Genomic DNA, 27,264 nt, shown 5'->3' with positions numbered 1-27,264 from the left:
CCATCTGGGATATGATTTCTGTGTCCTGTCAACAGATGGAAGTATGCAGCCTTATTTTGTGCTGGAAGAATAAGGGACTCCCTGACCCTTGACCAGAGCTAGAAGCCATGCTCCCTCAAATTCTCAAGAGTGCGTGGCTGCTGTGTGTCAGTCTTTCTCCTCATCCTCATTTCTTTTCTCTTTGCTGTCCCTCTTATCTCATGTTAGAGAACTTCCCTCAGTGTGTGCTGGAGATCTCTGATCAAGAAGTATTGGAATGGTATACTGCCAAAGACTTCATCGTGGGGAAACCACTCACTATCCTTGGGAGAACCTTCTTCATCTATGATTGCGATCCTTTTACTCGGCAGTACTACAAAGAAAAATTTGGAATCTCTGATTTACCACGTATTGATGTGAGCGAGAAGGAGCCACCTCCTGTAAAACAGGTAATGGAACATTCGTTCCAAGTGTAGTGTGAGAATTAATCTTTTGATATAGAGGTTTAAGAAAAAGAAAAAAAAAAGACTCTCATGTAAATACCCAGTTAAAAATGGACAATAAATAAACAAGTGTTTTACAAAATCTTTTAAAAGAAAAGACCCTCGGGATCCCTGGGTGGCGCAGCAGTTTGGCGCCTGCCTTTGGCCCAGGGCGCGATCCTGGGATCGAATCCCACGTCGGGCTCCCGGTGCATGGAGCCTGCTTCTCCCTCTGCCTGTGTCTCTGCCTCTCTCTCTCTCTCTGACTATAAGGAAGGAAGGAAGGAAGGAAGGAAGGAAGGAAGAAAGAAAGAAAGACAGACCCTCAACTGGTAATAAAAGAAAATAGAGATGAAAATAATGAGGTTTTGGATCAATTTGATTTAAAAAGACTCACAATATCCAGTGTTTACCTTAATGTGAAGGTAAGGGAATTTTATGCATACGATCTCTTTGGTCTGTTGCCTATGTATAAAATTGGATAAAATTTCTTTTTTTTTCCCTTTTTAAGGTAATCCCTACACCCACTGTGGGGCTTGAACCCATAACACCAAGACCAAGAGCCCCATGCTCCACTGACTCAGCCTGCCAGATACTCCGAAATGGTCATTTTCATATACTGTTAGTAGGAGAGCCAAAGGAAAAACCTTTTTGGAGGGCAGTGTCATCATTTTAATTTTTTCAAAATAAAATATTACCTATCTCTTGACCTAGAAAATCTGGCGTGGGGACTATAAAAGGATATGTGTAAGGACGTATACTGTAGTACTACTTATGAGAAAGTGTAAGGAAATTGGGAGAATAAACTACAGTACAATGAGAAGACTGTGAAGCTATAAGACTGGTTAAAAAGAAAAAAGAGGAAGTCAGTCTCTGCATATTAACATGGAAAAATGTCCATCACATTTGTAAGTGAATGAAGGCACTTATGCGATATGGCCCTATTTGTTTCAATTGCTGCATATAGTACCTGCTTGCATTTGCTGAAGAGAAGGCCTGGAGCAATGACCACCTACACTGTCCTCGGTGGTTAGTCCAGCATGTGGGAAGGGGGAGGTAGGGAAGTATGAGATGACAAGGGACCTTTCCTTTCATATTCTGTGTGCTCTGAACTTCTCCTTTTATACCAAATCTCATATTACTTTTATAATTTTTAAAATTTTGATTAGAAAAAGACATCTCTTAAAATTTCAGACTGCGAGGGGATCTCATTGTTCCCTGCCTATTTATCAGAACCTTTTACTTAAAAACTGATGGGGAGCAAATAGAAGCTGACTAATGAAGATGTTGGAAGGTGGCTTTCTTTCATTGCAACATAGCTTTCCCTAGAATTACACTAACCATAAAATCTAGTTCTGTGTACCAAGTCCACTCTGATCTGAGAGTAAGGCCGTGGTGCTTTTAAATGCACCAACATAGTAATCTGATAGTCTTGTGCCTTCAATGTGATTCAGCACCATATTTTAGAAATTCAAATAAGAATCGCATGTAGGGGTGCCTGGGTGGCTCAGCTGGTTGAGCAACTGACTGATTTCGACTCAGGTCATGATCTCAGTCTTGGGATCCAGCCCCAGGTGAGGCTCAGCCCCTCTCCCCACCCCCAACTCCCACTTGTGCATGTGCTCTCTCTCTCTCAAAAAAAAAAAAAAAATTGCATGTGTTAAAAATTACACATTATACAGCAAATTCAAGAAGTATCTGATGTGTTAAGGCAGCACAGTATCACAGGCTGCAAGCGCAGGTTCCTGTTACATGTGTTTGGGTCCGGAGCAATGTATACGATCTCTTTGGTCTGTTGCCTATGTATAAAATTGGATATTAATACCCGTGACCTAACTTTATATTACCCTTCTGTGTGTAAAATAATGCCATGGCTCTTTCTTTTACAAAGAAAGATGTGAATGGAAGGATGGAATTAATGAATTCCTCCAGCCCAGGCTTCTGCTTTCCACTGATTGGCTGTCCTGCTTTTTGTACTTGGCCTCCAGTTACGCAAAGTAGGTATGGTTTTGCCAATACAGCATCTTGCTTCACTCTCCTGGACTTTTGTTGATGCTCTTCCACTTGCTTGAACCACTTTACCATCATTTCTTTACGCAGCCTTTCTTATCCTTCAACACTCAGTATAGGCCTCCCGTCTTCCAAGAAGGCTTCTCTAAACTCCTAGCAGGGTTAATCACCTCTCCCCTGTGTGTTCCTGGGGTCTGTGCCTCCCTCTGCTAGCATTTGTTTACTATATTAAAATATCTGTCAAAGAATCTTTTTTACTGGCCTGTAAGTTCCTTGGGGGCAAGGAGCCCCTAACTCAGTGCCTAGCAAATAGGACCCAAGTGGTATGTTTTTTGAACTAGATAAGAAGACTGCCTATGAATGTATGTATTTGTTTCCCAAGGAGGCAAGTGATATCTTAGGCAAGCCTTTTCGAATCAACATTTCATAAAAACAGTTACAAAGAAAGATTTGGATTTTGGTGTGCTATGAGTTTCCCAGGGGAAATAAAACTTTTGGAAGGAAGTGCTGTCAGTTTTTTCTCTGATAGGATTCCTTACCAATGAATGGGCTCATTGATTAAGAATTATAAAGCCCTTGCTCCTATCCCCAAATTTTGGGGTGCCATTTGTTTCAATATACAGGAAAAAGTACCACAGGGCAGATCTAGATTTTGATCAAGCCAACTATTCCATCACTTTAGTTTATAGATAAGTATAGTATGAGATAGCAGTCCGAAGGACTTGCCCAAAGTCACACTGCAAAGTACAAGGGTGAATCTATTAAATGTCAAACCTTCTTACAAGAAAGAATCTGATCTAACCAGGAGGTATGATGGGGAGGGATTACAATACATTTTTCTTAGTGAAAAGGCTTTGATCCATCTTTTGAAGCTGATAAAAGTTTTGGGTCCTAGAACACCCCTGCTACCCATCCCTTTATTATCATCTTTTTCTCCTAACCTGTCTTCTAAAGGAAAGGAAAGGAAAGGCTTAGTAGAAAGTGGAGTGAACCGAAGAATCACTGTAGATTTTGGTTTGTTTGTTTTGCCCTGTCTCAGTCACCCGGTATAATAAAACCAATTCTACATCCATCCATATAGCATATTAGTCATAGCATTTGGTCAGTTTATTTTCAGTAAATTCTCTACAATAAACAGTTGCAAGTAAGCTCTCTCTGTCTGTCCATGAAAGTCTTAGTTGGAAATGAGTAGGAGAGCACCACTTAACCAAACAGCAAATACCTTTCGGCTCTCCTTAGTCATCATGCTTCAGTCATTTAAACCCTGAGCAATATAGTTGGAAAGCAGAGATGGGAAGCTGTAGCTGGGTCTAGCGGGATAAAGCCAATGCGATGATCAGGGATAGAATGGATATGAAGTGGATATATTCAATTCAACAACCATGACACTTAGGTCAGGCTAATCTGTTAGATCAGGAATAAGTAAACATGCATCTACTGGCCAGATGTGTTCCATCTCAGAGACTCCATCTGGAGACCTGCCATGGGGAAGAGGAAGAATCCAGAAGTAGGAGAGCCAATCTGCTACGGACCTGGCCTCTAGCTTTATCTGAAGGATTATGGGGCTCTCAAGCTCCATGTGTACTTGCTTTGTTATGATAATGTGGGTGGGTCGTGAGAGCAGGATTATCTAGGAGTGATAATGTCCACAGTCAGAAGAGTGGCTCATCTGGTTTAGAACAGGACACAGACAGTAGCTGGGAGTACAAGAAGCATGGTGCCAGGACCCCAGGCTCAGGGGGTGATATTGAGGGAAGGTCTTCATTTCAAACAGGGGGCATGAGGTGCAATTCAGAAAAAATAGGTTGAACTCTGTTGAAACACAAAAAGGAATTTAAGAGGAAGGTGCTTGGAGGCTTGCCTCCCTATTTCAAAATTCAACTTTCACTACCAACCCCCAACCAGGCTGCTCTCAGAATATGTTGATGCGCTTACGGAGGAAGTTTAGATTCCACCACTGTGTATTTCTGTCCTCTAGAGTAACTCAGATGCTCAGCATGTGGTGTCTCACCCAAGGTCCCTCTGTCCATGGCAATTTGTATATTCAGTGAGAAGTGGTTTTGCATTTGGAGCAAGTTAGGTCATTGTCCATCTACTGGATCTGATAGTCACATTTCCACCATGATGATCACATTAACTACAGCCCCAGGAAGTGGGCAAAGAGGCAGTGTTCCAGGCACTACACCTTGGGTGAGCATAGTAGTCACAGGTATTTGAGGGAATACTCTGTTATAGATGGACCATGTAGACTAATTTGTCAAAGTGCCTGAATACAGTATCTAAAAAGATTTGGGGAAGGTATCTACAAGTGAAAAGTATGGAATAAGCTGACTTTGCTGAGAAAGCCTAGTAAGAAGAAGTCCAAAGGAAACAGCTCTGCTACAGTCTGCCTGGCCTTAAGGAGAGGAAAACAGCCACTGAACTACTTAAGTTTGTAGACCAACAAATCCTAGAATCCTACAGTGATGTTTTCAGCTCTTTATGGAGACCGAATGAAAAATAAAAGCTCATTCTGTACTTTCACACTAACTTACCAAAAACCTTCTTGGTAGAAGTTTGGTCTCTTGAGTTTGCTTCTTCATTAGGAGACGAGAGTTCTGTGAAGACAAGGAGTTTGAGTTCTCAGTAAAGAATGGCTGCCATCCCTGTTTTGTGAGGCAAAAATCAAGAAATAAAAATCTTAGGAATATGGAGATAAATAGGAGAAAAGTAGCACGAACTAAATCCTGCCCTCCCCCAACACCAACACACGCACACATACACATTTTGGGTAAACTGGGAAATCAGTTTCCAGATTCGTTAGGCTGAGGCCTACGCCCCAGAACAAAGAAGTCACAGACCTTAGGCTTTTCCACGGTAGGATGACTACAGGGGCCAGGATTGGGACCAGGAGTAGGGCCAGGTCCTGCTCTGGCGGTAAGGGATCAGTGGACATCAGCAACACACAAGTCCCCCCTTATCCATGGTTTTGCTTTTCACAGTTTCAGTTACCTGCGGTCAAACCCCAGTCTGAAGGCAGATGATCCTCCTCCTGATGTATAATCAGAAAGTCAATAGTAGCCCTACACTCAGTCCCAATGCCTACGTCATTCCCCTCACTTAGTCTTATCACGTAGGCATTTTATCATCATGTCAACACAAGAAGGGTGAGTGCAGCATAGTAAGATATTTTGAGAGACCACATTCACGTAACTTTTATAACAGTAGGTTGTTATAATTGTTCTAGTTTATTATTAGTTATTGTTGTTAATCTCTTAATGTGCCTCGTTTATAAGTTAAATTTTATCATACATATGTATCGGAAAAAGCATAGTGTACATAGGGTTCAGGCATCCATGGGGAATCTTGGGGTAAGTGGCACTACTGTACTTCCACTGTAGCCCTGAGGGTTACTCTGTGGCATCATCAGTCATTCCTATGAGCAGTGATCATGGTGTAAAGTTTATATATAAAAAGGAATGAAATATATAATGTAATATTTTCTGACTACTATGCATTTGTATATATAGAAATAGTTTTAAATAAATGTCTTCTATATTTTTAAAAAAGAAACTTTGCTACCTTTAATGTAATTTTAACACAAACAACATTTACTTTACTTCTTGTATTTCTTCAGGAATTACCTCCTTACAATGGTTTTGGACTCATTGAAGACTCTGTTCAGAATTGCTTCGTTCTCATTCCAAAGGCTCCAAAAAAAGATGTTATTAAAATGCTGGTGAATGATAACAAGGTGCTTCGTTACTTGGCTGCACTGGTGAGGATGACTTTCATGTACTAAGATTCCATTGTGTCTCACTACTGTGCCCAGTTATCCTTTTTGTTTGTAAGCTGTTGAGTAACAGCTGTTAGAGTTGTATGTTACTTAAACAGCTGTGGGATCCAGTCCCCAGCCTTTGGACAGGTTGGATAGTACTGGGGGTAGTGTCCTAAACCAAGACCTAGTTCTAGTCCTATCTCCTATAAACATCTTTGTTAGATCATTAATCTCTCCCTTCTACCCCTCAAATTTTGACTGACCTTTTTACCTTTTTTTATTACATAATTATGAAAGCCTGACATAGTAGAATTATTTGTGTACTTATGTGCAATTGAGTGTACTGTGATTTCCTTGAGAGTAGGGATCATATCTTACTATCATTATCTTTGATGTCTAGCTTGATGTATTTTGTATTCATTAAATGTAATAAATGGAATCAGACCAATTTAATAGGTATTGCCTTTGAAAAGTCATATGGCTGGTAAATTAAGAGCATGTGTTTGGAAACAGACATAAATTTAAATACTGAATACTCCACTCATTGGCTGAATTACCTGAGGCAAATTACTGATAGGAATTCAAAGGGCAATGTTTTTTAAAATGGAAAATATGTAGAAATAGGGATATCAGAATTTTATTTAGAAATACGGATATAAATAGAAATTGGAAAAAGTTACTTCCAGGAATAGGAATTGGGAGTGTGGAGAGGTGGGCCAAGTGATTTTTCAAACTGTATGCATATATTTGAAAAAATAAAAATTAAATCAAGACATAGTTGACTACTATATTTTCGAAAAATGTTGAACAAAGCATTAAATAAAAAAGGAATCCTAGCAAACTCTAGGCCAACTAGCATACTCCAAACCATAAAAATTCTGCTTAATGAATGTTTTACATCATCACCAAGTCCTCTCAGTTACTGTTAAAGTTTAAGAGGCTTGTTGAATTATGATATATAGTAACTGTAAGCTCCTTGAGGCTGGGATGAGGTCTTTCTACAATTTTAAGTATTCAATAACTTTGGTTGAATGGGTAAATGAGTTTATTTACACATACACTATCCATGAGTTAGGCAGTATAATATGCACATTTTATGTTTCAAAACATAAGAACCAAGGAGGCTAGTTGGCTTGTCCCAGGTCTCAGCATGAGACCTCACGCATGAAATCTCATGCTGAGAACTGGCAGAGGCAGAACTGGAACCCAGCATTCTTTTTTTCTAGCAGTATATTTCTATTTTACAGTGACAATGTAAATAATTTTGGAAATATGACAGTACCTTCAGTATAAGCAATTATAATACAATGATCTAATTAATATATGAGTGAGGCAGTAGAAGAGAATATCACAGGTATTTTTCCTGTAGAGAAAGTTAACAAAGTCCTCAAAAAGGTAACGTGAAGAGTCACTGTAAGAAAGGAAGTTGGAAAACAAATCTTATTCCTACAGCTCTGAGAATCCTCAGTCCTGCATTTTTTTTTAATCAAGAGCCAGTACAATGTTTAGGTTATGAAAAGAGAAAATAACTTACATGAGTTTGTAAACTACATAGTATTAAGCTTATGTCTCATACCCACAAATCATGGAAAAATTATTATATAATTGAGTACAAAAATTACTATGAATAATGTTGAATATTGCTAAATGAGGAGAAAAAATGCATTTATATTGACTGCAGTATCTATACTCACAAATAATCAGGGCAAATGTAATATATCGCAAAAGGTTGAAGAGTCAGTAGGAGCAATGATAATGACTGGGTAATTCGGATCTTCCCTCTTGCTGAGGGTACCTAGAAAAGCCAGTGTGTATGTGTACATGTGTGCGTGTTTGCGTGTGTGTTTATGTACTACTGCTTAAAGGTGCTTGACAACAAGATGTGAAGAATCACTGAGCAAGAACCAGGAAAATATTGAAAACCAGAGGGTGAGCCTGGAGGATGGAGCCTTTCTCCTCAGGGAATTTTGCTAATTACAGAAGCCTCCTCTATGAGAGCAAACACTGTAATTTGGGCCTGTTAAAGGTAGAAGCTCTGTGCTTTAATCCATAAATGGATAATCCTTGAAGGGACTATTGTCTGGCTTTGAATGATCTCAGTCCCTGAATTGTCTCAGTTCCAGAAATCAGATTAAGATCCTGGATAACTAATGACCCAAGGTATCTGACAGAAGTCAATATAAAGTCTTTGAAGACAGCATCATCGAAGGCTTCTATTTCTATAAACAATGTAAGAAATATAGTGTATTTATTTTTAAAATATGTAAACAATACAGTGTCCAGACGTACGGCAAGATGACATGAAGGAAAATGAACAAAAACAACGGACAATAGAAATTGATCCATAGGGACTTCAAATACTGATGTTACCAAATTCAAACTTAAAAAAAATCAATATTTACTATGTTTAAGAAGATAAAAGTATAAGATTGAAGATTCTAACAGAGAACAAGAAACAAAGTATTTCAGTTTTGAAAATTTATCAGTAATAGAATAAAGGGGAAAATTATATGTAGAAAAGTACTTAATAAAATTCATCCACTGTGGCTTCAAAACAAAACTCTTAGTAAATAGGGTATAAAAGAGAATTTCCTTAGTCTGATAAAGAGTATTTACCAAAAATATACTAAGTATTCAAACAGCACACTTAGTGATGAAAGGTTGAAAGTGTACTCTCTGAGATTAGAAAAAAGGCAAGACTGCTATCACCCCTTGTATTCAACATTGTACTGGAGGCCCTAGCTAGAGCACTAAAGGAAAATAAAAGGGGGAGATATATATATATATATATATATATATATATATACACACATACATACATACATACACCAGCAGAACTATTAGTAAAGCAGTAGTGGTTATCATCCCACAGGCAAGAAGAAAGAGGTGATATTCTGGTCATGGTAATTTTTAAGCGTTTTTCCCTGACCTATTTAGCAAAGTAGAGGGTGTCTTCATTTAGTTCATCACGAAGCTCTGAGGATGAAAGAAGGGTGGCTGACAGTAAAGAAAAGGGGCTTTGCTGGGGACTTCAGAAGAAAAGATGGAAGTTCAAAAGAAGGAAGTCTATTGTAGAAATGCTCGGAGACAAATTCAATGGAATCCTCTTGAGTTCAGACAGACACTGTACGTGTTATGAGGAAATAAAGTCTGCTAAACCCAGCCAGGGGGTTGGGGCCCAAGTGAAACTATGGCTAGTGAAGTATCTGGGGCTCAGGGTGAAGTGCCAGCTAGGGGGCTTGGGAAAGCTCAAGAATGCCACTTGAGCAGTGGTCTGCACAGCAGCAGGCTTGTCCTTCCAAGGAGCCTGCAGACAGCATGTAATCTATGCAGGATGTGAAGAAAACAGTATAGCCTCTGTTCATAATTTATATGAGTACATTTATTTTATAGCACCTGATATTTATATCTGCTTTGTAGGGCACAGAACATGTTTATGCAGAACATATATTGAATTATTCATTCATTCATTCAACAAATATCAGAGAACTACTTTGGGCTTGGCATAGTTCCGGGCATTGAGGGTACAATGGAAAAACAAGGCAGGCAAATCTCTGGCCTCATGGAGCTTGCATTCCAGTTGAGGTTATTCTGGTCAAGAGTAAATATATCATCAAAGAACAAGTAGTAAACATGTTGTAAAAAGTAAAGCAGGAGAAAAAGATGGGGAGGGGATCATTTATACTGGTAAATAAGAGAAATGCTGGGGGCGGAGAGTGCACAGCTGAGTAGAGACCAGAAAAAATGTCCGAGGGGGCTAGCCAGCAGCATATCTGAGGAAACTGCATTTCATGCAGAGGTCATAGACAGGGAATGGAGGGTAGAAAGACAGAAACAAAGACGAGATCAGGAACCAGCTCAGAGCTTTGCAGCCAGTGGTCTAACAAGGCCCGAGGGATAGAGTGGTGGGAGTAGTCACCCATGGTGCTGGCAACAAGGGATGTAGGTAACAAGCCTGCAGACAACTTAAAAATAAACCCAAAAGTTGATCTGCCTTTTACTGTCACTGTGTGCCTGTAATTCTAAATATTAGCAATACAATACTAATCCTCAAAGAGACCATGCCTCCATACAGTAGAATTTCAGAAGAGGGCAATAAAAAACTGCCATTAAGCACACACCACAGCAAGAATTGTGGAGAAGATCCATCAGTGTTGCTAAATACAGGAAAACCTTTGAGAAGAAACAGGACTTTCATAGTTTCAGGGTGTGTTCCTCAAGATATTTATCAATTGCAAAGGGAAAGATGGTAATTTTAAAAGAGAGAAACCCAGGATTTATCTTCTTATCCATGTGACCAAGGTCAACATCACCCATAGTAAGATACATCAATACTGTGTCCTCCTTGGTATGCTCTGAGAAAGACACGATATTTTGTCTGTGGTATTTTTGCCAAAGATGCAAATATCAGATCCACAAGGGACGTTCAACAAAATAATTGACCATTACTCTTCAAAAGTGTCAAGGTCATGAAAGATAAGGACAGAGTGAGGAACTGTAACAGATTGGAGGAGGTCAAAGAATAACTAAATATAATGTGAGATCTTGGATAGGATCCTGAGACAGAAAAAGAACACAAGTGAAAAACAGGTGAAATCTGAGTAAGAACTGCAATTTATTTAACAGTATTGTGCCATTACTATTTACTATTACTGTTGTACCATTGCTCTGGGTTTGATAATTGTACTGTGGTTATGTAAGGTGCTAATATCAGGGGAAGTTTGGGGAGGACTATACGAATATTCTATATTGTTTATGCAACTTTAAGTCTTCGGTTCTAAATAAAAACAAAGATTTTTTTTTTAACTTCCAAAATACTCCTAAAGTACTCCTGCCAGGGTAAATCATTAAACCTCCCCCACTTGATACAGCCCTGCCTGTGGCTGTGTTCAGAACTTTGTATTTTATTCAGTGTGATGGGAATCCTCTGGGGTTTGAGAGCCAAGAGGTGATGTGATTTGATTTTTATTAACTACATTGTGGATGTTTGTTTAAATTTTTTTTTGTGTTGTTAGAGTGTCTAATCAAAAAAAGTTTGGAGAATATTGGATTTGGGAATGGTATAGGAAATTATTTTGTGAAGAGGAAACCCAGTGACTTTCTTTGATAAAGGAGAAATTATCATACAAGAAATTCCATGTTGTAAATGAAAAGATATGTGCTGAAGTTGCAATTTGAGAGAATTTTAGTCAAGAATAAGCATGTCTGTATTTAGACTTGTTCAACCTGGAATTGGTTTCTTAGGGTTATGTGATCGCTCTTCAGTGATTAGATGTAGGAACAGTCTTATCTACAAGGTAGCATCTCAGAATCAATTTCAACTCTATGACATTATATTACTCATCCAACCTTTCTTAACTTTTCTTTTTAAAATTATGTATATAAATGGATTTCTTTGAAGAACTAAACTTTGCATAATCATCTTAGTGTCTATGAAGTTGATCGTGTCAGCCAAGAGGTCTCAAACTATGGGCAGCCTGTGGGCAGAATATTGCCCATGTTTTTTGTTTGTTTGTTTGTTTGTTTTGTTTTTGGCCCACATGGCACTTTAAAAGAGTTAAGTTCAACATTTAAAATCAGGGTTTTTTTTTCCAAGTTTTTGTTTAAATTCCATTTAATTAACATACAGTGTAGTATAGGTTCAGGTGTAAAATTTAGTGATTCATCACTTACATACAACACCTGGATTTCTGTCTTCCCGTGAGAAATGGGAAGATCTAGCAACATAGGGCTTACATTCAGACAAGGAGTTGAGTTGGGGCAGCCTCCTTTAGTTGAGGCATGTCCTTTCCAGGCCAACAGAGTCCCCCCTCCCCTACCCCCATACTGTTCACTTACATTATATTTTGTATATTTGGTTTATATTTTATACGTAGTCCTTTTTTAAAAAGGTTTTATTTATTTATTCATGAGAGACACAGAGAGAGAGGCAGAGACAGGCAGAGGGAGAAGCAGCCTGATGTGGGACTGGATCCCAGGACACCATGATCACACCTTGAGCCAAAGGCAGATGCTCAACTGCTGAGCCACCCAGGTGTCTATTTTTACCTAGTCCTATAGATTCTTAAATTTAGAACATCTGAGTAGACCATGTACCTTCCTTTTGCTTCCTTTCTTCTCCTTTCTAGGAATCTCCCATCCCAGAAGACAAAGACCGCCGATTTGTCTTCTCTTATTTTCTTGCCAGTGACATGATTAGTATCTTTGAACCTCCTGTTCGAAATTCTGGCATCATCGGTGGCAAGTACCTTGGCAGAACTAAGGTTGCTAAACCATCCTCGACAGCAGAAGATCCCATCTACTATGGCCCAACTGACTTCTTCATTGGCGCTGTGATTGAGGGTAGGTCTAAGTACAGCATAGCCTTTCCTACCCACCAGGTGAATGGGTGCTTCCTTGTGGGAATTTAATTCATTTAACTCTTTTAAGAGGCCATCAGGCTGCATTCCACCTGAAATGAAGCCGGTATTCTTGTATGTATGATACAGTATTTTGATCCCCTTCATATCAACTAAATTGTAAGTTGGTCACATTCATGGGCTATAGATGGAAACCTCAAGCTTCCTAAACACTGAGTGGACTACTGCATATTAGTTTAGAGTTGTTGGAAGTTCATTCGTCTAGGTCACAGATGCCTATCTGTGAACTTGTCATTGGAGGATCAGTATTATTTTACCCCTAATTGCATGATTAAAATCATAATCAAGCTAAGTGTATTCCCGCCCTCTCCCCAGTGTTTGGCCACCGGTTCATCATCCTTGATACAGACGACTATGTTCTGAAGTACATGGAGAACAATGCTGCCCAGTATTCGCCAGAAGCACTCTTGTCTATTCGGAACCGGATTCAAAAGCAAGAAGCTCCTGCACCAGAATTGGAAAAGTATGTTTGACTCTCTAAGGTCCAATTTGACTTTGGCACATGTAAGACATTTAGGAGATAGTTTTGGATAAGATGAATGGGTAATCACATTTTAGATTTTCAGATTTCCCTCACCAGATGGGAGTTATCAGACATACAAGGAAGGTTCTCTGGGTCCATTATAGTAACATCATTTATTTAGCAAATAATTATTGAATGCCTGGTATGTATCAGATACTATCAGCAGGCCCTTGGGCTTTTGCCAGTCAACAGAATAGACAAAAAGTTTCTGCTGTCATGGAGTTTGCCTTCTAAGCAACAGGAGAGAGAGGCAACAAATAAACAACACAAGTAAATCATACAGTACCTTAGGGGATGAGTGCAATGGAAAAATGGAGAACAATAAGAGTGATAAGAATTTCTGGAGGGTGATGGTGGGCTGTAGTTGATCTGGGGAGCCAGGTACACCTTGAGAAGGTGTCCGTGAGCAAACACTTGAAAGAAAAGGAGTTTCTCAGGAAGAGGGCCTGGTGAGTGCGAAGGCCCAGCCTGCCTAGAGTATTGGGAAGAAGCAGGCTGGTGAGAACAGCGAGACTGAGACTGAGGATGTGAGTGGAAGAGGAGGAGATGGGGTTAGAACATAGCACCATAAGAAGGGGCTGGATGAGGTAGGACCCACTGGGTCTTTGGAAATATGTTGACTTTTCTTTGTAAAATGAGAGCCACAGGGCAGGGGGTGAGCGGGGGGGGGTTTCTCAGAAGAATGGCAAGATTTGACATGTGTTTTAAAAGAACTCCCATGGCTGCTGTGCTGAGGCTAGATCAGGAGGCAAACGAGTTAGGACCATGTTATAGAAATCCAGGCAAGAGATGAGGGTGTGTGGACCAGGTGCCTCAGTGAACGTGGGGAAAAGTGGTCTGATTCTGGATGAATTTTGCAGGTAGAGCCTGTAGGATTTCAGACAGATTATACAGAGGCTATAAGGCAGTAATTAAGAATGATTCCAAGATTTTTGGCCTGATCAACTGGAAGGAAGGGGTTGCCATCAGCTGAGATGGGGAAGTTGTGTACTGTGGGTAGAGGAGGGTTATTTTGGTTGGGGGAAGGATTTGGGCTTTGGTTATTGTAGGAGTGCTGACCACAGTGATTCCATCTTAGGCCCTCCATCTTGTTCATTCTCACACAGTGTCCCTCCTCGAGGCTATGTGTTCCTGGCCCTGGGGAGGCTAATGTCTGCCCTGATGGGATTGCAATAAGGCTTATTCTGATCCTCCCCAAAGTGGTGCACAGAGGGCCCCACTTTAGGTAATTAGTAGAGATGGCTGGTGCACAGAAGGCCCCACTTTAGGTAACTAGTAGAGATCCTTTGGTGCACAAATGGCACCACTTTAGATAACTACCCTGTGACCTCACCACCACGCTCCTTGCTCCATAAAAGCTGGGGATTGAAGTCCTGACTGGGCAGAGAATAGCTGTGTGTGGCCAGGACCATCCTGTCTGGATCAGTCTACTCGATTCTCCCATAAGTTACCCTGAAAGAAACTGCACAAATGGTATGGAATCGCTTGCTTTGTGTTTCAGTCTTAAAGTGCCTTTCCGTTATAGAGGATGTTTTACTGACTCTCCATCTTCTAATAGATACACTAGATTTAAGGTATCTATTGGATATCCAGGTGAAGATATCAACTGGCCATTGGATATATAAACCTGGGTTTTAGGCAAGAGGTCTGGGCTGGAGATGTAAATGTGGAAGTTGTTGACACAAGCAGATGATGTTTTAAGCCACAGGGCTGGCTAAGGGAGCAGTGCAAATAAAGAGAATAGCTCCAAGGACTGGGCTCTCATGTCCCCCAACAGTGAGCATTGAGAGAGGAGACCCGGAAGTCAGCTAGTGAGGCCGGATGAAAATCAAGTGGGTGTGGTGCCCTGAAGTCAGATCAAGGAAATGTAGGCCATTCTCCCTTTGCATGGAGCTCGGAACTCTGAAAACAACCAGGAAAACCAATCTTAATAATCAATGGTAAAGTTAACTATTCTGTGACCTTTAAAATTTTCTGTCAAAACGTGAAAAACTCCATGGTTATATACGTGTAAGAAGTGAAAAAAATAGTAAAACCAATTTTTATTTGGTACACCGTAATTTAAAACAAAGGCAGGACCCCCGAGTGGCTCAGTCAGTTAAGTGTATGACTCTTGAGTTTTGGATCAGGTAATGATCTCAGGGTCATGAGATCCAGCCCCTCATCAGGCTCCACACTCCAGCAGGGAGTCAGCTTGAGAGTCTCTCCCCCTGCCCCTGCCCCCACTCGCATGCCTGCACATGTGTGTGCTCTTGCTCTAAGATAAATCTAAAAATAAAACATTGGCAACATTAAGAATCAAAGTGCTTTACTTCTTTGGGGGAAGGGGGGGGGACAACTTGCTGAGACAAGGTTGAACAGTACTTGCCTCGTTCTTGTCACATAACCAGAGCAAATATCTTTCCTATGCGTTGGCAAATTGACCTATTCCTTTCTAATTTTGGATCAACTTTCACCATTTTATTATTTTTGCTCTCCATGTTGTGAAATACCTCCTCCTGTTCCTTTAATAACCATGAAGTGCCTCCAAGAGTTCTATCAATGGGAAGTTTCTCACTGCACCTGAGAGCTGCTTGTCCTTTCCATGCACCCTCTGTCCTCATGCAGGCCTTAAGTCACCTTTCCCCTAGCTGTGCGCTGCCCTGGGAATCCCACTGGCAGTGGGGACCATGGCACCCATCAGCTACTGCTATACCTCCATTATGTTAGAGGCAATATTTTACTTCCAGTGCTAGCACTTTTTGTGTCTTTGCTTCACTTTCACTTTTTTTTTTTTTTTTGCCAATTTCTTTTTCACTGATACACATTTTTGCCAAGTGGCCAGTCACTGACAGACTTTGAAAAACATGAGCTGATTGTCACCAATCGATGTGCACGTGTTGTTTTTGTGTTGATCCGTACACCGACCAGCCAACAGTGAGTTTGTGCTTTGTGCAGTTCCTCACTGTTCACAAACTGTGGTAACTGAAATTTGAACCTTGTTGTTGAAGAACTGGGTTATTTAACTAAACAGTGTTAACTGAAAATCACACTCATCAGAGCCTTGCAGAGGGACAGCTGCCTGTATATCAAGGAATGATTCATTGTGTCAAATGGGGATTTAGCAATGTGGGGGGATCCAGGTGGGATCCCCCCCATTTCAGTGGAATGGGAAGGGCAGGAAAACCTGATGGGAGGGGATTATTTATTTATTTATTTATTTATTTATTTATTTAAAGATTGTATTTATTCATGAGAGACACACAGAGAGAGGCAGAAACATAGGCAGAGGGAGAAGCTCCATGAAGGGAGCCCAACATGGGACTCAGTGCTGGGTCTCCAGGATCAGGTCCCAGGCTGAAGGCGGTGCTAAACCGCTGAGCCACTGGGCTGCCCCTGGGAGAGGATTTAAGAGAGAGTGGAAGGATGGCAGCTACCTGTGTGAGCACAACATAAGGAATAAACTTGTTGAATCACCATGTTGTGCACCTGAAACAAACATCATGTGTCAATAATATTGAAATAAAATTAAAAAAAAAAATGGGAGGAGAGGAATTGAGACCAGGGTTATAGACAACTCTTTTGAGGAAGTTTGGTGCAAAGGGGAAGAGACATGGGTGGTAGTTGACAGAGGAGTAGAAGTTTTTATTTTTAAGATAAAAATAAAAAACAGCATGCTTATACATAAATGGGAATGATTTTGCAGTGAGGGAAACCAACAAATGTGTGAAAGGATGGGACTCCATACCTGGTGGAGGAATGGGCTTTAAGATAGAAACACCAAGCATTCATTTCTGGCAATTCTCAAACTTTTTGGTCTCAGAGCACCTATATACTCCTAAAAATTAATGAGGACCACAGTGAGTCTTTGTGTGGTTTTATATCTATTGATATTTACCATGTTGAAAATTATATTTGAGAAATTTAAAAAATATCAGTTTTTAAAAATAATAAACTCCTTTCATGTTAACACAAGTATTTTATAAAAAATAACTATTTTCCAAACACCCCCCCCCCCCAAAAAAAATAGAAGAATGGCCTTGTTTTACATTTCTGCAAGTCACGTTAAGGTCTGACTTTATTAACAGAAGACAGCTGGATTTTCATCTGCCTCTGTATTCAGATTGCTGGATCTCATTCATCATGTAACCTTTGGAAAACTCCATTGTGCATTTGTGAGAAAACAAAGGTTAAAAAGCAAATACTGGTTTAGCGTTATTATGAGAATAGGTTTGACCTCACCCCAAATGGATCTCAGGAGCCTCTGGGGGGTCCTGGAATCACTCTTTGAAACCTTGACCTAAAAAAAAAAAAAAAAAAAACCCTTGACCTATGGCAACAAGCAGGAAGCAGGAAGGTGGAGTGTGTGGGTGTAGCTCCTGGGAGGTGGGTGGATATGGATGATGGATCTTACCAAGCGTGTCCTTTTCAGAGTAGCAGTGCCATAGGGAGAATAAGGATGGGAGATTTCAGGAGAGAGGAGGAGTTGTGAATTGTACCATTCTATTGACTACATATCAACAAGATATAAAAATGAAAAATAAATGCATAACTTATCTACTAAGAAACAATTATAATTGACATTCATCATCAATTAAAAAACTCCTCCTACTTCCAGACATATTAAAAAAATGTGAAACAAATGCCACAGGCCTAATGATATATGGCAGCTGTCTAGGAAATTGGGAATTGCATGGACTAGAGAAGCATGTGTTAGTGACTGCACAGCATTCGGGGCCACGGGGAGACTCATGGTCCTATATCTAATTCAGGTGCTTCTCCAAAGTTTCTTCTGTAATTTCCCCATGTCTGTGCAAATACCAGCAACACTGGGAAGCTTCTTGCTTTGGCACACTACCCGTAGAATCTCTCTCCCTTTTCGTTCTGATTTTCTAATGAGGAAAAGATAGTGTGTGGCACTTAGTATAAAATGCCAATAAAAGTAAAGAGAAATTCAAGTTCTAGGTTGAGTTCCATTGCTATCCTTACTTTCACCCTCATCTCATCCTCCCTCTCTTCTTCTGTGATGGGTTAGACCAATAAGTGACAGAAAGTGCTTGAAGGTGATATGAACCCTTGTGCCGCCCCTTCCATGTCTTCTAGCCATTCTGTCTTTGGATCCTAACTCCTCCCATCTGGTAAAGAACCCACTCTAAGGAGATACAGATCATTTATTTGACTAATCATTGCTAAGAATAATGAAAGGGGATCTCAAGTACCTGTCAGACCTGAGTACTTATGTCAAGTGTCAGTCACAGGAGGATAATATTTGCAGCTAGCCATTTTCTTTCTCTGAGCCAGAAAATTAAAAAGTGCACGGGTAATTGAGCATTGACTTTATCTGAAGTTCTTATTGGGTTTTTGGTCCTCGTTGTAGTATATGGAACTCAGACTTACTTTAAAAATGCTCATAAATCCACCCCTCCATGTGAAATCTCCACGTGTTCATATGTTATCACTTAATTAGCATCCCACTTGTGCTCTTCATTTTTGAGAGGACCCTCCTCCCCTGCTTAGTGAGCTTTTTCATGATTTTCCACTTTTAGCCACTTTTCCCATATAGGCATTCCCCAATAGTCTTTTTTCTATCTTCTTTATGCCCCAAGCCCTTCCATATTCAATTTGCTGTTGGTCTCAAATATAAGACCAAATGATCCAAGGTAGTAAGTTCCTTCAATTTTCTCACTCTTCACCTTAGAAAGTTTCCAAACTGTTACTCCTCTTTTCTTTACCTTCTTGTCAAAGATAAGTAGATCCCATTTCTCCAAATTTAATTCTGTTTTGGATCTATAACCACCTCCTTTCTGTCTCCTTTAGAATCCATGCTTCAAAAGTTGCTTTCTTAAAGGTCATCAATTCCTTCCAAATCTAATGGTCTCTTATCATTCATTCATTACCTCAACAGATACGTGAGCTTGCACCTTGTGCCAGATCTTTATAAACGCTCAGGCAAGTATATGAGAGAAGAGGGAGCTTGTAGTGTAAGACAGGGGATGGCAAATATATTTAGTGAAGAGATAGGTAGTAAATAGTTTAGGCTTTGTGGGCCATACCGTCTCTGTTGGAACCACTCACTTGTGCCCTTACAGGGTGAAAGTGGTCATAGACAATGTGTAAATGAGGGTTGGGCTGAATGCCAACTAAATTTTATTTAGAATAGGCAGCACGTTGGTTTTGAGCTGTTGTAGTTTGCCAAGTCCCTGGTTTAATGTTTAGTCTTTTTTGATCTACATGTAAGTCACTCTTTAAATTCCAACTTTTTAGATTCCATTACTTTCTTTTCTTTTTTTAAAAAAAATTTTAACATAGAGCATTACATTAGTATCGGGTGTGTGGTATATGCAACTATTCTATACATTTCTCAGTGTTCATCACCACAAGGTACTCTTAATCCCCTTCACCTGTTCTACCCATCCCCCATGCTCCTCTGCTCTGGTAACCAGTCTGTTGTCTAAATTTAAAAGTCTTTTTAAATTTCTTTTTGTTCATTTGTTTCTTAGATTCCATGTATAAGTGAAATCAAATGGTATTTGTCTTCCTCTGACTAATTTCACTTAGCCTTATACTCTCTAGCTCTCTCTGTTGTTGCAAATGGCAAGATTTCATTCTTTTTTTATAGCTGAGTATATTCCTGTGTGTGTGTGTGTGTGTGTGTGTGTGTGTATGCACGTGAGAGGAAGAGAGAGAGAGAATGTGTATGCCACACCTTCTTTATCCATTCATCTATTGATGGATACTTGGGTTGTTTCTATGAATTGGCTATTATAAATAATGCTGTAATAAACATAGGGGTACATCTTTTCAAATTGGTGTTTTCATATTCTTTGGGTAATTACTATGGTAATTCTATTTAATATTTGAGAAACCTCCATACTGTATGACCTCCACAGTAGCTATACCAGTTTGCATTCCCACCTACAATGCAGGAGGGTTCCTTTTTTTCTTCATCCTTGCCAACACTTGTTTCTTTGTTTTTTTGTTTTTGTTTTTGTTTTGTTTTTTAGCCATTCTGACAGGTGCGAGGTGATAGCCCATTGTAGTTTTGAATAGCGTTTCTCTAAGTGATGTTGAGCATCTTTTCATGTATCTGTTGGCCATCTGGATGTCTTTGGAAACGTTATCTGTTCATATCTTCACATTTTTAACTGGATTATTTGCTTTTTTTGTGTTCTATAAGTTTATATATTTTAGATACTAACCCTTTATAGGACATGGCATTTACTAATTCTTCTCTCTTCAGTAGGTTGTCTTCTGGTTTTGCTGATTGTTTTCTTTATTGTTCAGAAGCTTTTATACTTTGATGTATTCCCAGTAGTTTATTTTTGCTTCGGTTTTCCTTGCTTCAGGAGAACTTTCTAGAAAAATGTTGCTACAGCTGATCCCACAAAAATTACTGCCTGTGGTTTCAGGTCCCATATTTAGGTCTTTTATACATTTTGAGTTTTTCTTTTTTGCATGTAACTGTCCAGTGTTCCCAACACCACTTATTGAAGAGACTGTCTTTTTCTCATTGCATATTCTTGTCCGCTTTGTCAAGGATTAATTGACCAGATAATTGTGGGTTTATTTCAGGGCTCTCTATTCTGTTCCATTACCTATATGTCTACTCTTGTGCTGGTACCAAACTTTTGATTACTACAGCTTTATGGTATATCTTGAAATCTGGGATTGTGATAGCTCCAATTTTGTTCTTTTTCAGGATTGCTTTGGCTATCTGGGGTATTTTGTGTTTCCATACAGATTATAGGATTATTCTAGTTCTGCAAAAAATGTGGTTGGTATTTTGATATGGATTACATTAAATCTGTAGATTGCTTTGGGTAGTATGGACATTTTAACACTATTTATTCTCCCAATCCATGAGCATAGAATATCTTTCCATTTGTGTGATCTTCAGTTTCTTTCCTCAGTGTTTCATAGTTTTCAGAGCACAGACTGTTCATCTCCTTGGTTAGGTTTATTCCTAGGTATTTTATTATTTTTGGTACAATTGTAAATGGGGCTATTAATTTATCTTTCTACTACTTCATTATTAATGCATAGAAATGCAACAAATTTCTGTTGATTTTTTTGTATCCAGTGACTTTTTTTAAACTGAATTCTGTATCTATTCTAGTAGTTTTTAATGGAGTCTTTAGAGTTTTCTATAAATAGCATGTGATGGCAAATGTGACAGTTTTACTTCTTCCTTACCAATTTGGATGCCTTTTATTCCTTTCTCTTGTCTATCTGCTATGGCTAGGACTTCCAGTACTATGTTAAATAAAAGTGGTGAGGGTGGACATCCCTGTCTTATTCTTGATCTTAGGGGAAAAGCTCTGTTTTTCACCACTGAGTATATTAGCTGTGGATTTTTCATAAATGGCCTTTATTTTGTTGAAGTATGTTCCCTCTAAACCTACTTTGTTGAGGATTTTTATCATGCATAGATGTACTTTGTCAAATGTTTTTGCTGAATCTACTGAAATGATCCTATGGGTTTTATCTTTTCTCTTAGTGATGTGATGTATCACGTTGATTTGTGAATATTGAACCACCCCTTGCATCCTGGGAATAAATTCAAATTGATTGCGGGTAATGATTTTTTAAAATATATTGTTGGATTGAGTTTTCTAATATTTTGTTGAGGAATTTTGCATCTATGCTCATCAGAGATACTGGCCTGTAGTTCTCTTTTTTTTGTAATGATTTTGGTATCTGGGTAATGCTGGCCTCATAGAATGAATTTAGAAGCATTCCTTCCTCTTCTACTTTTTGGAATAGTTTGAGAAGTCTTTAAATGTTTGGTAGAATTGGGGCAACTGGGTGGCTCAGTCAGTTAAGTGTCCAACTTTTGATTTCAGCTTAGGTAATCATCTCAGGGTTGTGAAATTGAGCCCCATGTCAATGGGGCTGAGTGTGGAGCCTGCTTAAGATTTTCTCTCTTCCTTTCCCTCTGCCCCTACTTTCCCCTCACTTAAAAAAAAAAAAAAAAGTTTGGTAGAATTCACCTGTGAAGCCATTTGGTCCTGGACTTTTCTTTGTTGAGGGCTTTTGGTTACTGATTCAATTTTATTGCTGGCGATCAGTCTGTTCAAATTTTTATTCCTGATTGTTTTGAGAGCTCATAAGTTTCTAGGAATTGGTTTCTTCTAGGTTATCTAATTTGTTAGAATATTATAATAAATGCTATGCCTTTACAATCCTTTGAATTTCTGTGGTGTCCATTCTCTCTCTCCTCTTTCATTTCTCATTTTATTTATTTGAGCCTTTTTTTTTTTTTAATGAGTCTGTAAATGTTTATCAATTTTGTTGATCTTTTCAAAGAACCAGCTCATGGTTTCATTATACTGTTCTGTTTTTTAGTTGCTATTTTGGTTTTCTTCTATAATCTTTATTATTTCCTTTAACTGGTTTCGAGTTTTGTTCGTTCTTTTTCTGGCTCCTTTAGATTTAAGGTTAATTTGTTTGAGATTTCTTTTACTTCTTGAAGTAAGTCTGTATTGCTATGAACTTTTCTTGGAACTGCTTTTACTGCATCCCAAAGATTTTGAACCAGTGTATTTTCATCTCTACATATTTATTTCCTCTTTGATTTCTTGGTTGACCCATTCATTGTTTAATAGCATCATATTATTTAACCTCCATGTATTTATTCTTTTCAGGTTTCTTTTTTCTTCTAGTTGATTTCTAGTTTTATAGTGTTGTGGTCAGAAAAGATGCATGGTATGACTTCAATCTTTTTGAATTTTCTAACACTTGTTTCATGGCCTACCATATAGTCTATCTGGAGAACATTCCATATGCACTTGAAAAGAATGTATAATCTGTTTAGGATGGAATGTTCTGAATATTTCTCTTCAGTCCATCTGGTAGGCCAGTGTGTCATTCAAAGCCACTATTTCTTGACTTTGGATAATCTATCCATTGATGTAAGTAGTGTATTAAAGTCCTTTACTATTACATTGCTTTACTATTGTGTACTTCTTTTGTAAATATTTATGCCCCCAACATAACATAACAAAAAGCAGCTAATAACAAACAATTGTTATACCTTCTTATTGGATTATTCCCTTTATATAGTATCCTTCTTTATCTCCTGTTAGTCTTTGTTTTAAAGTTTTTTTTTCTGGGGCACCTGGGTGGCTCAGTTTGTTGAGCATCCAACTCTTGGTTTTGGCTCAGGTCATGATCTCAGGGTCATGAAATCAAGCCCTGCATCAGGCTCTCCACTCAGCAAGGCGTCTGCTTCCTCTCTCCCTCTGCATCTCTTCTTGTTCACACACGTGTGAACACACACACACACACACACACACACTCTCTCTCTCTCTTTCTCTCTCTAAAATAAAAAAAATAAAGTATTTTGTCAGAGGTAAGTATTTTTACCCTGGCTTTCTTTTCACTGCCATTTGCATGATAAATGCTTTTCCCTTCCTTCCCTTTCAGTCTGCATGTGTCTTTAGATCTGAAATGAGTCTCTTATAGGCAATATAATATAGATAAATCTTGCTTCCCACCACCCATAGAGCTCAGTGTGGGGCCTGAACTCACAACCTTGAGATCTAGACCTGAGATAAGGTCAAGAGTCAGACTCAGACATTTAACTGACTGAGCCATCCAGGCACCTCTGGGTCTTGCTTTTTTATCCATTCCATCAACCTGTCTTTTGATTGGAGCATAGTCCATTTACATTCAAAGTGATTATTGTACTTATTGCCATTTTGTTACTTGTTTTATGATTGTTTTTGTATTTTTTTTTTTAGCTCCTTTCTTGCTCTCTTCATGGTTTTCTGACTTTCTTTAATGATATACTTGGGTTCATTTCTCTTCATTTCTTACATATCTATTACCAGTTTTTGATTTGTGACTGCCGCTAAGATTGTATATACCATTTTCTGCAGGTAGCAGTCTATATTAAGTTGATGTTCACTTAGGTTGGGATGCATTCTACTTTACATCCTTTTTTTCTTTGATTTTTATAGATATACTTAATTTTACTGCTTTTGTGCTTCCTACTTTTCTTAATCCTACTTACAGTCTTTAATTTCCATTCAGAGTACCCTTTAACATTTCTTGCAGGGCTGGTTTAGTGGTGATGAATTTTACTAACTTTTGTTTGTCTGAAAATTTTTTTATCTATATATTCTGAATGATAGCCTTGCTGCATAGAATATTCTTGACTGCAGGGTTTTTTCCTTTTGGCAATTTGAATATTTTTCTGGCCTTCAAAATTGCTGCTAAAAAATTAACTGATAGCTTAATAGGGATTCCTTTGTATATAACTGTTTTCTTTTCTCTTGCTGTTTTTAAGATTTTTCTCTATTACGTTTTGCCATTTTATTTTATTATTTTTTATTTTTTTTATTTTACTTTTTGCCATTTTAATTGCTATGTGCCTTGGTGTGGACTCCTTAGGTTGATTTTGTTGGAGGCTTTCCATGCTTCCTGAATCTGGATTTGTTTCCTTCCCCAAATTCAGGAAGTTTTCAGCTATTTCTTCAAATACATTTTCTGCCATGTTTTCTCTCTCTTCTCCTTCTGGGATCCCTATAATGTGAACATTATTACACTTGATGGTGTTCTGTTCCTTAATCTAGTTTCATTTTTTATTATTTTTTCTCTCTCCTGTTTGGCTTGATTGTGCTCCATAACTGTCTCTTCCAGATTGCTCATCTGTTCTGCTTGTTCAGTCTAGTATTTATTCCTTCTAGTGTATGAAATATATATAATATTAATATATAAATATGGAAGTATTATATAAACATACATATTTAATTTTAGGTACTGAGTTCTGCATCCGTAATTGGTTCTTTTTTATGTTTTCTATTTCTTTGTTGAGGGTCTCACTGAGGTCATCCACTCAAGTACAGCAAATATTTTTATGAGCATTATTTTAAATTCTCTGTCAGGCATATTACCTATCTGTTTCCTTTAGCTCTCCTGCTGTGATTTTTTATCTTGCTTTTTCATTTGGAACATATTCTTCAGTCTCCTCATTCTAACTCTGTTTCTTCAGTCCATTTGTCTGCAGTGGTTCTCTTTGCCTGTTGCATACAATGTTTGGTCCCTGTGGTGGGCCAGTCTGGGGCCACCTTGGGCTTGAGTTGAGTCAGATGAGGTGTTTGCCAAAGATTCAGTAACCCTAAACTACAGGGCACTCTTCCTGTGTTGTACACTGAGAAACTTTCACTGATGGGCAGGACCTATAGTCAGACCAGATGTCTGCCCCCAGCCCACTGCTGGGATCATAGTGCAAATGGTGTGTGTGGTTATTTTCTCCTCTCCCTGGAGCAGGAGAAGTCACTTTGGAGTGGTGCTGGGAGAGAACTCTTAGGGCTGCTTGCACCTTGCCAGGCTTGTGCCACAACTTTGGATGAACTCCTGCCAAGGTCAGGTTGGAGGGGACAGGTTGTACTGTGCCAGCAAGTCCATGCTGGTCCTCTGTGTAAAGGGGTTGGGGCTTAAAACTCCTGCCCCGCCTGGGCTGGAAAGGTGATTTCTGCAGGAGAACCCACAGATCTGGTGCACTGTTAGCAAACTAGTTGGAGAGTGCTCGTGCTGCCCTGGTTCCCACAGGTGTCCTTTTATTTTGGGTGGGGTTATGGGGAGTATGGGGAGGAGAATGGTGCCTTCTCTCTCTCTTTTTTTTTTTTTTTTTAAGATTTTACTTATTTATTTGAAGGGGGATGGCATGAGCGGAGATAGGGAGTCAGAGGGACAGGGAGAAGCAGAGTCCTCACTGAGCCTGGAACCGATGCAGCGCCTGATTCCAAGACCCTGAGTTCATGATGTCATGAACTGAAGCATGAGCTGAAGTCAGTCACTTACCTGACAGAGCCACAGGGGCCCCCCTCCCCTTTTATTCTTAAGGAAGTCTCTCAAACATCCCTACTCCTCTAGCACATTCTGAGATTAGTAAACAAATCCCCCTCATTTATATCCCAGGTGTTTTTTCAAACTGCTGCTTCTATGCTGTATCTCAGTGGGGCTGTTTGTTGTGCTGTCTCTTTAAGGGCAGGGACTCAGTTTCCTATTGCCCTCCTGGCTCTCCCAGAGCCAAGCTGCTGATCTTTAAAGTAAAGCCCTAATGATTATTAGGCCCTCTGTTTTTCAAAACCAAATGTTATGGGGATTCTCTAACCCTCTGTGAGTCCCCTGTGCCTGGTTGCCTGGGGTGGGGTCTTCTCCTCTCTCTGTCCACATTGATGGTGTCCCTCCCTCCCAAGGACAGTCACGTGGGTCTTTTTAGCTCCCAACCACATCTCTGCCCTTCCTACCTTCTTAGTGCGGCCTCTTTTCTACATGTAGCTGTGGAGATCTGTTCTGCCATTCTTTGGGTCACTTTGGGGTTATTTACATTAATATGGGTATTATCTAGGTGTATCCATGGGTTGAGGTGAGCCTAGGACCCTCCTATTCCATCATCTTCCCTGGAAGTCTTTATCACCCTTTTTTTGAAACCATCTTTTGAGTTCTGGAAAGTCAGAGTCTCTGATACTCCTGCTACATCTCTGGAAGCCTATTTGTATCTTTTTGCTACTTTTTGTCTGCTAGATTGGTGTTTCTCAAGATACTATTTTTGGTCCTCTTATTTGCTTTTGCTAAACTCTCTTGACAATCTTACGTCATTGCACAGTGTCTAAATAAATTGCTCTCCATCCTGACCATTCTCCTGATTCTAGGCCTAGATTCCTGTTGCCCTGTTCAGTGTCCTCATCAAGCTGAGCCACAGTACCTCAGTTTGTACAACACACAAAAAATGAGGCCATTATCATTTTCAACTTTCTAGCACACTGCTTTTCCTTCTTTCTTCCTTTCTGTCTCAAAGTGGTGATAACAATGAGTTGTGATAACATATGTAAAGCACCAGTATAGTGTCTGGCACACAGAAGGCAAGCACTAAATGTTAATTGCCCACTTTCTCTTAATCACATCAGTGTTCCATCTAACTTAGTTTGAAACCTTGGAGGTACCTTTGACCTCTTTTATTTTGCACCATATTCAATATGTTAAATTCTTTTATTCTATAATATATCTTGCCTCTGACTTCTCATTCTCCCCACCATTTCCTAATTTAAAGCACTCAATCAGTTAGGAGTTGCATTTTCTGCACATAATAACAACAAAAACAGATTT

General features: G+C 39.2%; 1 protein-coding gene and 1 long non-coding RNA gene across 3 annotated transcripts in view; one reads left to right on the top strand and one right to left on the bottom strand.

Moving 5' to 3' along the window:
* The window catches only part of EFHC1 (EF-hand domain containing 1), a 63,307-nt gene that overhangs the window by 24,956 nt on the left and 11,087 nt on the right, over nucleotides 1-27,264 (top strand). For both annotated transcript variants that reach the window (XM_077903677.1, XM_077903676.1), the window contains 4 exons: nucleotides 208-428; nucleotides 6,088-6,228; nucleotides 12,357-12,570; nucleotides 12,963-13,110. In XM_077903677.1, the coding sequence (XP_077759803.1) occupies nucleotides 208-428; nucleotides 6,088-6,228; nucleotides 12,357-12,570; nucleotides 12,963-13,110 (724 nt within the window). The remainder of the gene's footprint in view (nucleotides 1-207; nucleotides 429-6,087; nucleotides 6,229-12,356; nucleotides 12,571-12,962; nucleotides 13,111-27,264) is intronic.
* Nucleotides 3,550-5,507, bottom strand: LOC144317379 (uncharacterized). The gene is made up of 3 exons (XR_013383357.1): nucleotides 5,463-5,507; nucleotides 5,006-5,116; nucleotides 3,550-4,283 (listed from the first exon to the last, which is right to left on the bottom strand). It is a non-coding gene; the product is annotated as an uncharacterized LOC144317379 (long non-coding RNA).

The sequence above is a fragment of the Canis aureus genome, chromosome 7 (genome assembly GCF_053574225.1).
Source record: "Canis aureus isolate CA01 chromosome 7, VMU_Caureus_v.1.0, whole genome shotgun sequence".
NCBI lineage: Eukaryota > Metazoa > Chordata > Mammalia > Carnivora > Canidae > Canis > Canis aureus.
This window is presented reverse-complemented; position numbering and strand designations above follow the sequence as displayed.